General features: G+C 41.2%; 1 protein-coding gene across 3 annotated transcripts in view; it reads right to left on the bottom strand.

Annotated features, from left to right (window-relative positions):
• Positions 1-15,000, bottom strand: part of LOC139559932 (glypican-5-like) — a 264,718-nt gene that overhangs the window by 144,482 nt on the left and 105,236 nt on the right. For 2 of the 3 annotated variants that reach the window (XR_011671850.1, XM_071376402.1), the window contains exons 4-6: positions 13,903-14,072; positions 9,135-9,194; positions 1,468-1,590 (exon numbers count right to left, since the gene is read on the bottom strand). Coding sequence is in view for 2 of the 3 variants with exons in the window: in XM_071376402.1 (XP_071232503.1) it covers positions 1,468-1,590; positions 9,135-9,194; positions 13,903-14,072 (353 nt within the window). In the remaining variant the exon portion in view is untranslated. The remainder of the gene's footprint in view (positions 1-1,467; positions 1,591-9,134; positions 9,195-13,902; positions 14,073-15,000) is intronic. The other variant, XM_071376403.1, reaches the window with a different exon arrangement.

Genomic DNA, 15,000 nt, shown 5'->3' with positions numbered 1-15,000 from the left:
TTCACTCGTCTAACAGTCAAAATAAACCGTGTCCTGCCTAGATGTGGGGTAGCTATGGTAACTGGAGCCAGGCAGGGGCCCCGCAGACCCCAGTGTTGTCATAATTGCTGAGGGAAGAGAACGTTCCAGAAGCGCTTATGAAGCCCTTCCAGAAAGGGAATAAGTTACAGATTAGAATTACTCTGTGACCTGCCTAAACTCTGTGGTGCCTGAACACACACACACACACACACATTATGACTAGGTGATGAGTGGATCCCACACAGCCACATACAGTGAGGCGGATCCAGAGCCACGCCCCCAAATCAGCACCAAACAAACAACTCATAAATAAAAGAGAGAGGGGGGTGGGGGGGGGGGGCGTTCAAAAAACAAGCCAGTGCTCTCCTTCATCCAACGGGGAACGAAGGTTCTTATGACTTCCGCATTGCCTCGCTTATTAACAACAGCTTCATAAAACCACACACAGGCTTATTACACCAACACACACACTCTCTCTCTCACTCTCACACACACACTCACTCTCTCCCCTAGTTGACCTAGTAGACCTAGTAGATAAGTAGGATAGAGAATATCAGCTTCTAAAGCCATGGAGTAGAAACCCAGCAAAACTGTGAGTGGTCATCTCTTTTCCACTTCCTCTCTCTCTACCTCATCCCCCTCATCCCTTCCACTCCCTTCTCTCCCTCATCCCTTCCACTTCCTTCTCTCCCTCATCCCCTCATGCCTTCCACTCCCTTCTCTCCCTCATCCCTTCCCCTTCCTTCTCTCCCTCATCCCCTCATCCCTTCCACTCCCTTCTCTCCCTCATCCCCTCATCCCTCCACTCCCTTCTCTCCCTCATTCCCCCATCCCTTCCACTCCCTTCTCTCCCACATCCACCCATCCCTTCCACTCCCTTCTCTCCCTCATCCCCCATCACTTCCCCTCCCTTCTCTCCCACATCCACCCATCCCTTCCACTCCCTTCTCTCCCTCATTCCCCCATCCCTTCCACTCCCTTCTCTCCCTCATCCCCCCATCCCTTCCACTCCCTTCTCTCCCTCATCCCCCCATCCCTTCCACTCCCTTCTCTCCCTCACCCCCTCATCCCTTCCACTCCCTTCTCTCCCTCATTCCCCCATCCCATCCACTCCCTTCTCTCCCTCATCCCCCCATCACTTCCCCTCCCTTCTCTCCCACATCCACCCATCCCTTCCACTCCCTTCTCTCCCTCATTCCCCCATCCCTTCCACTCCCTTCTCTCCCTCATCCCCCCATCCCTTCCACTCCCTTCTCTCCCACATCCACCCATCCCTTCCACTCCCTTCTCTCCCTCATCCCCCCATCCCTTCCACTCCCTTCTCTCCCTCATCCCCCCATCACTTCCCCTCCCTTCTCTCCCACATCCACCCATCCCTCCACTCCCTTCTCTCCCTCATCCCCCCCATCCCTTCCACTCCCTTCTCTCCTTCTTCTCCAGTCTTACCTCTCCACCACGTCGTCTCCGCTCCAGCAGGTAAAGTCCTCCACCACCGTCTCTCCTTCACACAGCATCTCCGGCAACACCGCGAAGAACAACTTGTATCGCTGGACGCAGCTCAGAAACTCCCTGGAGAGAGAGGATGGAGAGGACAGAGAGGATGGAGAGAACAGAAAGGACAGAGGGCGACAGAATGGAGAGAGATGGAGAGAAAGGCGAGAGAGAGGAGGGAAAGAGAGGTGAGAGGTAGGCCCCAGACAGATAAACTGTATGTTAAAATAAAAATAGAAGCTGTTGATATTCAACACACCATAGTGTAACAGCTAAGGCTAACCTACAACTACACTGCCAACAGTACATCTGTATGTCTGTCAGCCGGACTCGATATAAGAACAGTGAAACACTTTGACTGTGTTCTAAATATAGAAACTAAACAGATCATATGATATGTAGTCATGCTACTCATTCACTAATAAAATGACAGGTGCATAACCCACAGGGAACGATATGAATTATATCCAGACAGACACATAGAGACAGACACACAGAGCACATGTAAACACATCACTGATAACAATAAAGATGCTGTAGTGTTTAGTGACATCCTGGCCAAACATTAGGATCATTCTGATCTGGCACATGTTCTGCCACCCAACTCCAATAACAGGGGTCATGTGAGGTCATATGTTGAGATAGGACCCCATCAGTCTTGGCTGTCATGATGACATCATCAGAGCCCCCCGTTAGGGGTGGGTCGCAGGTGGGCAAATGACGAGGGACTTACGAGGGGTTAAATCATATTATTAATCACATGACACTCGCCAGACTGACAGACACACAAACACAGAAACACACACACATTCGTTGAGAGATATCATAGCCTGATCCAATTCTGATGATAACATCAGCTGTCATAGAGTGAGAGAGAGAGGGAGAGAGAGTGAAAGAGTGAGAGAGAGAGAGAGAGAGAGAGCGAGAGAGAGAGAGAGAGAGAGAGAGAGAGAGAGAGAGAGAGAGAGAGAGAGAGAGAGAGAGAGAGAGAGAGAAAGATAGAAAACATAGAGATAGAGATAGAGACAGGGAGATAGAGTTAGAAACATAGAGACAGAGATAGAAAACATAGAGATAGAGATAGAAACATAGATAGAGATAGAAAACATAGATAGAGATAGAAAACATAGATAGAGATAGAAAACATAGATAGAGATAGAAAACATAGAGATAGAGTTAAAAAACAGAGAGATAGAATTAGAAAACAGAGAAATAGAGATAGAAACAGAGTGATATAGATAGAAACAGAGAGAGTTAAAAAACAGAGATAGAAACAGAGAGATAGAGTTAGAAAACAGAGATAGGGTTAGAAACAGAGAGACAGAGTTAGAGTTAGAAACAGAGAGATAGAGTTAGAAAACAGAGAGATAGAGATAGAAACAGAGAGATAGAGTTAGAAAACAGAGATTGGGTTAGAAAACATAGAGACAGAGATAGAAAACATAGAGATAGAGATAGAGACAGAGAGATAGAGTTAGAAACATAGAGACAGAGATAGAAAACATAGAGATAGAGATAGAAACATAGATAGAGATAGAAAACATAGATAGAGATAGAAAACATAGATAGAGATAGAAAACATAGATAGAGATAGAAAACATAGAGATAGAGTTAAAAAACAGAGAGATAGAATTAGAAAACAGAGATAGGGTTAGAAACAGAGAGACAGAGTTAGAGTTAGAAACAGAGAGATAGAGTTAGAAAACAGAGAGATAGAGATAGAAACAGAGAGATAGAGTTAGAAAACAGAGATTGGGTTAGAAAACATAGAGACAGAGATAGAAAACATAGAGATAGAGACAGAAACATAGATAGAGATAGAAAACATAGAGATATAGTTAGAAACAGAGAGATAGAGATAGAAACAGATATAGAAACAGAGAGATAGAAACAGAGAGATATAGTTTAAAAACTGAGAGATAGAGTTAGAAAACAGAGAGATAGAGTTAGAAACATAGATAGAGTTAGAAAACAGAGAGATAGAGATAGAAACAGAGATAGAAAACAGAGAGATAGAGATAGAAACAGAGAGATAGAGTTAGAAACTGAGATAGAAAATATAGAGATAGAAACAGAGAGATAGAAACAGAGAGATACATTTTGAAACATAGATAGAGTTAAAAAACAGAGAGATAGAGTTAGAAACAGAGAGAGTTAAAAAACAGAGTTAGACACAGAGAGATAGAGATAGAAACAAAGAGATAGAGTTAGAAACAGAGAGGTAGAAACAGAGAGATAGAAACATAGATATAGAAACAGAGAGATAGAGTTAGAAAACAGAGAGATAGAATTAGACACAGAGAGATAGAGATAGAAACAGAGATAGAGAGATAGACACAGAGAGATAGAGATAGAAACAGAGATAGAGAGATAGAGTTAGAAACATAGAGATAGAAACAGAGAGATAGAGATAGAAACAGAGATAGAGAGATAGAGTTAGAAACATAGAGATAGAAACAGAGAGATAGAGATAGAATCAAACAAACAAATCCAATTTTGATAAACTCCCATATCTACTGGGAGAAATTCCACAGTGTGCCATCACAGCAGCAAGATTTGTGACCTGTTGCCACAAGAAAAGGGCAACCAGTGAAGAACAAACACCATTGTAAATACAACCCATATTTATGCTTATTTATTTTAACTTGTGTGCTTTAACCATTTGACAATTGTTACAACACTGTATATATATAATATAACATTTGTAATGTCTTTATTGTTTTGAAACTTCTGTATGTGTAATGTTTACTGTTAATTTGTATTGTTTATTTCACTTTTGTATAATATCTCCCTCACTTGCTTTGGCAATGTTAACACATGTTTCCCATGCCAATAAAGCCCCTTGAATTGAATTGAATTGAATTGATAGAAACAGAGAGATAGAGTTAGACACAGAGAGATAGAGATAGAAAACAGAGAGATAGAAACATAGATATAGAAACAGTGAGATAGAGATAGAAACAGAGAGATAGAGTTAGAAACAGAGAGATAGAAACAGAGAGATATAGTTAGACACAGAGAGATAGAGTTAGAAACAGAGAGATAGAAACATAGATATAGAAACAGAGAGATAGAGATAGAAACAGAGAGATAGTTAGAAACAGAGAGATAGAAACATAGATATAGAAACAGAGAGATAGAGATAGAAACAGAGAGATATAGTTAGAAACATAGAGATAGAAACAGAGAGATAGAGATAGAAACAGAGATAGAGAGATAGAGTTAGAAACATAGAGATAGAAACAGAGAGATAGAGATAGAAACAGAGAGATAGAGTTAGACACAGAGAGATAGAGTTAGAAAACAGAGATAGAGAGATAGAGTTAGAAACATAGAGATACAGAGAGATTGTTAGAAAACAGAGAGATAGAGATAGAAAACAGAGAGATTGAGTTAGAAACAGAGAGATAGAAACATAGATATAGAAACAGTGAGATAGAGATAGAAACAGAGAGATAGAGTTAGAAACAGAGAGATAGAAACAGAGAGATATAGTTAGACACAGAGAGATAGAGTTAGAAACAGAGAGATAGAAACATAGATATAGAAACAGAGAGATAGAGATAGAAACAGAGAGATAGTTAGAAACAGAGAGATAGAAACATAGATATAGAAACAGAGAGATAGAGATAGAAACAGAGAGATATAGTTAGAAACATAGAGATAGAAACAGAGAGATAGAGATAGAAACAGAGATAGAGAGATAGAGATAGAAACATAGAGATAGAAACAGAGAGATAGAGATAGAAACAGAGAGATAGAGTTAGACACAGAGAGATAGAGTTAGAAAACAGAGATAGAGAGATAGAGTTAGAAACATAGAGATACAGAGAGATTGTTAGAAAACAGAGAGATAGAGATAGAAAACAGAGAGATTGAGTTAGAAACAGAGAGATAGAAACATAGATATAGAAACAGTGAGATAGAGATAGAAACAGGGTGATAGAGTTACCCTGTTTCTATCTCTATCTCACTGTTTCTATATCTATGTTTCTATCTCTCTGTTTCTAACTCAATCTCGAGCCCCAGGACAACAGCACAATTAGACCCAACCAAATCATGAGAAAACAAAAAGATAATTACTTGACACATTGGAAAGAATTAACAAAAAAACAGAGCAAACTAGAATGCTATTTGGCCCTAAACAGAGAGTACACAGTGGCAGAATACCTGACCACTGTGACTGACCCAAACTTAAGGAAAGCTTTGACTATGTACAGACTCAGTGAGCATAGCCTTGCTATTGAGAAAGGCCGCCGTAGGCAGACATGGCTCTCAAGAGAAGACAGGCTATGTGCACACTGCCCACAAAATGAGGTGGAAACTGAGCTGCACTTCCTAACCTCCTGCCCAATGTATGACCATATTAGAGAGACATATTTCCCTCAGATTACACAGATCCACAAAGAATTCGAAAACAAATCCAATTTTGATAAACTCCCATATCTACTGGGTGAAATTCCACAGTGTGCCATCACAGCAGCAAGATTTGTGACCTGTTGCCACAAGAAAAGGGCAACCAGTGAAGAACAAACACCACTGTAAATACAACCCATATTTATGTTTATTTATTTTAACTTGTGTGCTTTAACCATTTGTACATTGTTACAACACTGCATATATATAATATGACATTTGTAATGTCTTTATTGTTTTGAAACTTCTGTATGTGTAATGTTTACTGTTCATTTTTATTGTTTATTTGACTTTTGTATATTACCTACCTCACTTGCTTTGGCAATGTTAACACATGTTTCCCATGCCAATAAAGCCCCTTGAATTGAATTGAATTGAATTGAGTTAGAAACAGAGAGATAGAAACAGAGAGATAGAGTTAGACACAGAGAGATAGAGTTAGAAACAGAGAGATAGAAACATAGATATAGAAACAGAGAGATAGAGATAGAAACAGAGAGATAGAGTTAGAAACAGAGAGATAGAAACATAGATATAGAAACAGAGAGATAGAGATAGAAACAGAGAGATAGAGTTAGAAACAGAGAGGTAGAAACAGAGAGATAGAGTTAGACACAGAGAGATAGAGTTAGAAAACAGAGAGATAGAGTTAGAAAACAGAGTGAGTTAAAAAACAGAGTTAGACACAGAGAGATAGAGATAGAAACAAAGAGATAGAGTTAGAAACAGAGAGGTAGAAACAGAGAGATAGAAACAGAGATATAGAAACAGAGAGATAGAGATAGAAACAGAGAGATAGAGTTAGAAACAGAGAGATAGAAACAGAGAGATAGAGTTAGACACAAAGAGATAGAGATAGAAACAGAGAGATAGAAACAGAGAGATAGAGTTAGAAACAGAGAGATAGAGTTAGAAACAGGGGGATAGAAACATAGATATAGAAACAGAGAGATAGAGATAGAAACAGAGAGATAGAGTTAGAAACAGAGAGATAGAAACAGACTGATAGAAACAGTTAGATAGAGTTAGAAAACAGAGATATAGAGATAGAAAACAGAGAGATATAGTTAGAAACAGAGAGATATAGTTAGACACAGAGAGGTAGAAACAGAGAGATAGAAACAGTTAGATAGAGTTAGAAAACAGAGATATTGAGATAGAAAACAGAGAGATATAGTTAGACACAGAGAGGTAGAAACAGAGAGATATAGTTAGACACAGAGAGGTAGAAACAGAGAGATAGAAACAGTTAGATAGAGTTAGAAAACAGAGATATTGAGATAGAAAACAGAGAGATATAGTTAGACACAGAGAGGTAGAAACAGAGAGATAGAGTTAGACACAGAGAGGTAGAAACAGATAGGTAGAAACAGAGAGATATAGTTAGACACAGAGAGGTAGAAACAGAGAGATAGAGTTAGACACAGAGAGGTAGAAACAGGAGGTATAAACAGTTAGATAGAGTTAGAAAACAGAGATATAGAGATAGAAAACAGAGAGATATAGTTAGAAACAGAGAGATATAGTTAGACACAGAGAGGTAGAAACAGAGAGATAGAAACAGTTAGATAGAGTTAGAAACAGAGAGATAGAAACAGAGAGATATAAACAGTTAGATAGAGTTAGAAAACAGAGATATTGAGATAGAAAACAGAGAGATATAGTAAGAAACAGAGAGATAGAAACAGAGAGATAGAGTTAGAAACAGAGGCAGACACACAGATACAAACAGAGTTCAGAGACCGACAGACGGACAGAGATAGATAGATAGATAGATAGATAGATAGATAGATAGATAGATAGATAGATAGATAGATAGATAGATAGATAGATAGATAGATAGATAGATAGATAGATAAAAAAAATACTAAAAATACTTGAATCAGTCATAGAGCCCATTGCCCTTTATGGTTGTGAGGTCTGGGGTCCGCTCACCAACCAAGATTTCACAAAATGGGACAAACACCAAATTGAGACTCTGCATGCAGAATTCTGCAAAAATATCCTCCGTGTACAACGTAGAACACCAAATAATGCATGCAGAGCAGAATTAGGCCGATACCCACTAATTATCAAAATCCAGAAAAGAGCCGTTAAATTCTACAACCACCTAAAAGGAAGCGATTCCCAAACCTTCCATAACAAAGCCATCACCTACAGAGAGATGAACCTGGAGAAGAGTCCCCTAAGCAAGCTGGTCCTAGGGCTCTGTTCACAAACACAAACACACCCCACAGAGCCCCAGGACAACAGCACAATTAGACCCAACCAAATCATGAGAAAACAAAAAGATAATTACTTGACACATTGGAAAGAATTAACAAAAAAACAGAGCAAACTAGAATGCTATTTGGCCCTAAACAGAGAGTATACAGTGGCAGAATACCTGACCACTGTGACTGACCCAAACTTAAGGAAAGCTTTGACTATGTACAGACTCAGTGAGCATAGCCTTGCTATTGAGAAAGGCCGCCGTAGGCAGACATGGCTCTCAAGAGAAGACAGGCTATGTGCTCACTGCCCACAAAATGAGGTGGAAACTGAGCTGCACTTCCTAACCTCCTGCCCAATGTATGACCATATTAGAGAGACATATTTCCCTCAGATTACACAGATCCACAAAGAATTTGAAAACAAATCCAATTTTGATAAACTCCCATATCTACTGGGTGAAATTCCACAGTGTGCCATCACAGCAGCAAGATTTGTGACCTGTTGCCACAAGAAAAGGGCAACCAGTGAAGAACAAACACCATTGTAAATACAACCCATATTTATGCTTATTTATTTTAACTTGTGTGCTTTAACCATTTGTACATTGTTACAACACTGTATATATATAATATGACATTTGTAATGTCTTTCTTGTTTTGAAACTTCTGTATGTGTAATGTTTACTGTTAATTTGTATTGTTTATTTCACTTTTGTGTATTATCTACCTCACTTGCTTTGGCAATGTTAACACATGTTTCCCATGCCAATAAAGCCCCTTGAATTGAATTGAATTGAATTGAATAGATAGATAGATAGATAGATAGATAGATAGATAGATAGATAGATAGATAGATAGATAGATAGATAGATAGATAGATAGATAGATAGATAGATAGATAGATAGATAGATAGATAGATAGACAGCAATATGTGAGACTGAGAAGATAGAGACAGGTACTTGTCATTCTGCTGGTGGGTCCGTCATGCTTACCTAGAGATCTTTTTCAGACTTCTAGGTTTATCATTCCTGGAGTGTTTCAGGGTGAATGAACTGAGGATGGAAGAATGACGCAAGCAGGAGGGATGCAGGGAGAGAAAACAAGGGGAGGAACAAAAGGAGGACAAAACAAAACAAGGAGGGGAGGGAGGGAGAGAAAACAAGGGGAGGAACAAAAGGGGGACAAAACAAAACAAGGAGGGGAGGGAGGGAGAAAAAACAAGGGGAGAAACAAAAGGGGGACAAAACAAAACAAGGAGGGGGGGGGGAGAGAAAACAAGGGGAGGAACAAAAGGGGGACAAAACAAAACAAGGAGGGGAGGGGAGGGAGGGAGAGAAAACAAGGGGAGGAACAAAAGGGGGACAAAACAAAACAAGGAGGGGAGGGAGGGAGAGAAAACAAGGGGAGGAACAAAAGGGGGACAAAACAAAACAAGGAGGGGAGGGAGGGAGAGAAAACAAGGGGAGGAACAAAAGGGGGACAAAACAAAACAAGGAGGGGGGGGAGGGAGAGAAGACAAGGGGAGGAACAAAAGGGGGACAAAACAAAACAAGGAGGGGAGGGAGGGAGAGGAAGAAATAGTCGTGTTGAGCAATTTGTGCTTCGGTTTTGGTTCGATCATTTTTTTAAACATTAAATGCACTGCGTTGTGTGGGTTGAATGCTGTAACAACAGAATAAAACCATTATAAAAGTCCCATGATGTTAGTGACTGCCCATTACTGCTTATCCCTTATTAACCATCATTTATTCACATTACTTTACTTAGACCGCTGCTCCGGGGTGGCGCAGCAGTCTAAGGTACTGCATCTCAGTGCTAGAGGCGTCACTACAGACCCTGGTTTGATTCCAGGCTGCATCACAACCGGCCGTGATTGGGAGTCCCATAAGCCAGTGCACAATTGGCCCAGCCTCGTCCGGGTTTGGTCGGGGTAGGTCGTCATTGTAAATAAGAATTTATTCTTAACTGACTTGCCTTGTTAAATAATAAAAATATATATATTTCAGTTGTTGTGTACATTACATTTGTTTATTTGATGACTTTATTATTTCATTCCAAGTCACCATCTCATCTCTACAGAGCTGCTACCTATACTGTCTGATAAAGTCACTATTTTAGTAGTTCTTCAAAGTAAATAAGACATACTTTTATGACTGCTGAATACCAACTATGAATCGTCATGTATTTTCAGGTAGAGATACTTCATGAAGCAACTGCTCTATCCCTCTCAATAGCACATTCTTCTGTCACTTCTCTCCCTCCATGTCTGCCCCACACTAATCTAACATAGCAGGCATTCAAAAAACAGACCAGACAAGTAGGATTATGGTCATTGTAGTTAATTACCACGTTTTCTGGCCTGTTGGAAACTACAACTACCTACTACATCGCACAGTTGGGGATTCATCTGATTTATCTCTGGAGAAACTGTGCAGCGTGCGCATTGATCTCACGAAGAAGAAAAAAAATAGATAGAATTCACATAATTGAACTGACATCAGTCAATTAGGTGTTTAGAACCCCCAAAAATCACAGATATTTCAGTTAATTGCTCAGCACTAAGAAATAGTCAGTTGATGGGTCACGGGTCAGTCATGCACATACATAGGTCAGAGTGAGCCCCGTCCCCCACACACACCCGTCCCACACCCCACTCACACCCCAGGGTGGGACACACCGCAGTTTGTCATCAACACAATCAACCCATGACACAGTGTTAAAACAATCGTTGAAGTCATACAAGTGAGAAACGAAATGCACATCTGAGAAAACAATACAATTGTATATGTGTGCTCACTCCTTTCTCATGTGTTTTTCTCAAAATATTGTCTGGGAACAATAAAAAACATTTAATTTCATTCCCATCAGAAGTAACTATCCCATTGGACAAACACATGTATTACATCTTACTGGAAACACAAAATGAATTATGTAAATGTAAATTTCCCTTGTTATTCTACTCTATCATATTCCATTCAGTGTCTACTGGCCTTGTGCCTCTGCCCCAGTGTAAACTGCCATGTATGTGATGTGGCTGCTGCACACTGGACTTTGGGTAGGCTGGCAGAGGGCTGGGTACTGTTGGCATCGAGCAAGGTGGCAGTGCCAAAGCAGGAGTGGCAGCTAAACTGGCACCAGCACAGTGATTCATGGATCTGGGTCTATGGTCCAAGGTCGGTGTGTGTGTTCGACTTGGTGTGCATGTCTGCATGCCTAATATGTGACTGTGGGACTGTGTGACTCTGTGTGCCTATGTGATGATAGAACTGAAGTGGGCAGCTGATCTGAGCTGGGGCTATGATAGTCTGGGTAAACAGGAAGCGGTCCGTCCGTATTAATCTTCCCCCATCCCTGTGGGCATTGCCCTGCCAGCTCCTGTGGGCAGTGGGCACAGGGTGCCTCAGAGGACGAGGTGGAGGGGGAATCAGACACTGCCAAACACAACATCCCATCTAGGCTGTGTGAGAGGAGTGTGTCACACACTGTATGTCTGTATGAGTGTGTGTGTATGTTTTACTTCCCAAAAAGTCTGGAAATTTCACAAAAACAAAGGTGTGTGTGTGTGTGTGTGTGTGTGTGTGTGTGTGTGTGTGTGTGTGTGTGTGTGTGTGTGTGTGTGTGTGTGTGTGTGTGTGTGTGTGTGTGTGTGTGTGTGTGTGTGTGTGTGTGTGTGTGTGTGTGTGTGTGTGTGTGTGTGTGTGTGTGTGAGACAGGAACACTATACTGTATGTACAATAATGGGGAATAGGGTGTCCTTTGACACACAGCCAAGATTATGAAAGCATCATTCTCTTGGTATGACCAATGATTATCCCTGTCACATAATGTTCATTTACGTTTATTTGTGATGGTCATGTGATGGTCATGTGATGGTCAGCTGTCACCAGACCTGGATCAAATACGTATCTATTTCCTTTCAAATACAGTGAGGGAAAAAAGTATTTGATCCCCTGCTGATTTTGTACGTTTGCCCACTGACAAAGAAATGATCAGTCTATAATTTTAATGGTAGGTTTATTTGAACAGTGAGAGACAGAATATCAACAAAAAAATCCAGAAAAACGCATGTCAAAAATGTTATGAATTGATTTGCATTTTAATGAGGGAAATAAGTATTTGACCCCTCTGCAAAACATGACTTAGTACTTGGTGGCAAAACCCTTGTTGGCAATCACAGAGGTCAGACGTTTCTTGTAGTTGGCCACCAGGTTTGCACACATCTCAGGAGGGATTTTGTCCCACTCCTCTTTGCAGATCTTCTTCAAGTCATTAAGGTTTCGAGGCTGACGTTTGGCAACTCGAACCTTCAGCTCCCTCCACAGATTTTCTATGGGATTAAGGTCTGGAGACTGGCTAGGCCACTCCAGGACCTTAATGTGCTTCTTCTTGAGCCACTACTTTGTTGCCTTGGCCGTGTGTTTTGGGTCATTGTCATGCTGGAATACCCATCCACGACCCATTTTCAATACCCTGGCTGAGGGAAGGAGGTTTTCACCCAAGATTTGACGGTACATGGCCCCGTCCATCGTCCCTTTGATGCGGTGAAGTTGTCCTGTCCCTTTAGCAGAAAAACACCCCCAAAGCATAATGTTTCCACCTCCATGTTTGACGGTGGGGATGGTTTCTTGGGGTCATAGGCAGCATTCCTCCTCCTCCAAACACGGCAAGTTGGGTTGATGCCAAAGAACTCCATTTTGGTCTCATCTGACCACAACACGTTCACCCAGTTGTCCTCTGAATCATTCAGATGTTCATTGGCAAACTTCAGACGGGCATGTATATGTGCTTTCTTGAGCAGGGGGACCTTGCGGGCGCTGCAGGATTTCAGTCCTTCACGGCATAGTGTGTTACCAATTGTTTTCTTGATGACTATGGTCCCAGCTGCCTTGAGATCATTGACAAGATCCTCCTGTGTAGTTCTGGGCTGATTCCTCACCGTTCTCATGATCATTGCAACTCCACGAGGTGAGATCTTGCATGGAGCCCCAGGCTGAGGGAGATTGACAGTTCTTTTGTGTTTCTTCCATTTGCGAATAATCACAGAAACTGTTGTCACCTTCTCACCAAGCTGCTTGGCGATGGTCTTGTAGCCCATTCCAGCCTTGTGTTGGTCTACAATCTTGTCCCTGACATCCTTGGAGAGCTCTTTGGTCTTGGCCATGGTGGAGAGTTTGGAATCTGATTGATTGATTGCTTCTGTGGACAGGTATCTTTTATACAGGTAAGAAACTGAGATTAGGAGCACTCCCTTTAAGAGTGTGCTCCTAATCTCCGTTCGTTACCTGTATGAAAGACACCTGGGAGCCAGAAATCTTTTTGATTGAGAAGGGGTCAAATACTTATTTCCCTCATTAAAATGCAAATCAATTTATAACATTTTTGACATGCATTTTTCTGGATATTTTTGTTGTTATTCTGTCTCTCACTGTTCAAATAAACCTACCATTAAAATTATAGACTGATAATTTCTTTGTCAGTGGGCAAACGTACAAAATCAGCAGGGGATCAAATACTTTTTTCCCTCACTGTACATTAGATGTGCTTGATTGAGCGTGTACAGCAGAATGGATCCAATACAATAGTCCCAAAAGTGCAAGCTCCGCCAACTCCCAAGGCTCACCACATCTAAGGCTAATGTAAGGCTAACGCAAGGATAATGTAAGATAAATTAAGCAGAAAAATTGGAAATCTGACTTCTGATTTCACGTTTTGCTTATCTAAAAAGATTGTTTTTTCCAAGTGTGTTTGTCCCAACCTTACCTCCTCAGGTGGGCCAGGTTTCCCATCAGCTGTTCCTGTGGGGGAATGGAGGGGACGACAGAGGGAGGGGCGGTTGATGATGTCACCATGAGGGTCGTGACCTCTGGGATGGAGTCAGGGTGGACGCTGGTGGTGGGCTCCTTACCAGACAGACCACATACTTTATCCACCTGCAGGGAGAGAGAAACACACATAATGACACATGGCATGATGTCTACAACACACAGGATGATAATGACACATGGCATGATGTCTACAACACACAGGATGATAATGACACGTCATGATGTCTACAACACACAGGATGATAATGACACATGGTGTGATGTCTACAACACACAGGATGATAATGACACATGGTGTGATGTCTACAACACACAGGATGATAATGACACATGGTGTGATGTCTACAACACACAGGATGATAATGACACATGGTGTGATATCTACAACACACAGGATGATAATGACACATGGTGTGATGTCTACAACACACAGGATGATAATGACACATGGTGTGATGTCTACAACACACAGGATGATAATGACACATGGTGTGATGTCTACAACACACAGGATGATAATGACACATGGCGTGATGTCTACAACACACAGGATGATAATGACACATGGCATGATGTCTACAACACACAGGATGATAATGACACATGGTGTGATGTCTACAACACACAGGATGATAATGACACATGGCGTGATGTCTACAACACACAGGATGATAATGACACATGGCATGATGTCTACAACACACAGGATGATAATGACACATGGCATGATGTCTACAACACACAGGATGATAATGACACATGGCATGATGTCTACAACACACAGGATGATAATGACACATGGCATGATGTCTACAACACACAGGATGATAATGACACATGGCGTGATGTCTACAACACACAGGATGATAATGACACATGGCGTGATGTCTACAACACACAGGATGATAATGACACATGGCATGATGTCTACAACACACAGGATGATAATGACACATGGTGTGATGTCTACAACACACAGGATGATAATGACACATGGTGTGATGTCTACAACACACAGGATGATAATGACACA

Source organism: Salvelinus alpinus, chromosome 30 (assembly GCF_045679555.1).
Source record: "Salvelinus alpinus chromosome 30, SLU_Salpinus.1, whole genome shotgun sequence".
Taxonomy (NCBI): Eukaryota; Metazoa; Chordata; class Actinopteri; order Salmoniformes; family Salmonidae; genus Salvelinus; species Salvelinus alpinus.
This window is presented reverse-complemented; position numbering and strand designations above follow the sequence as displayed.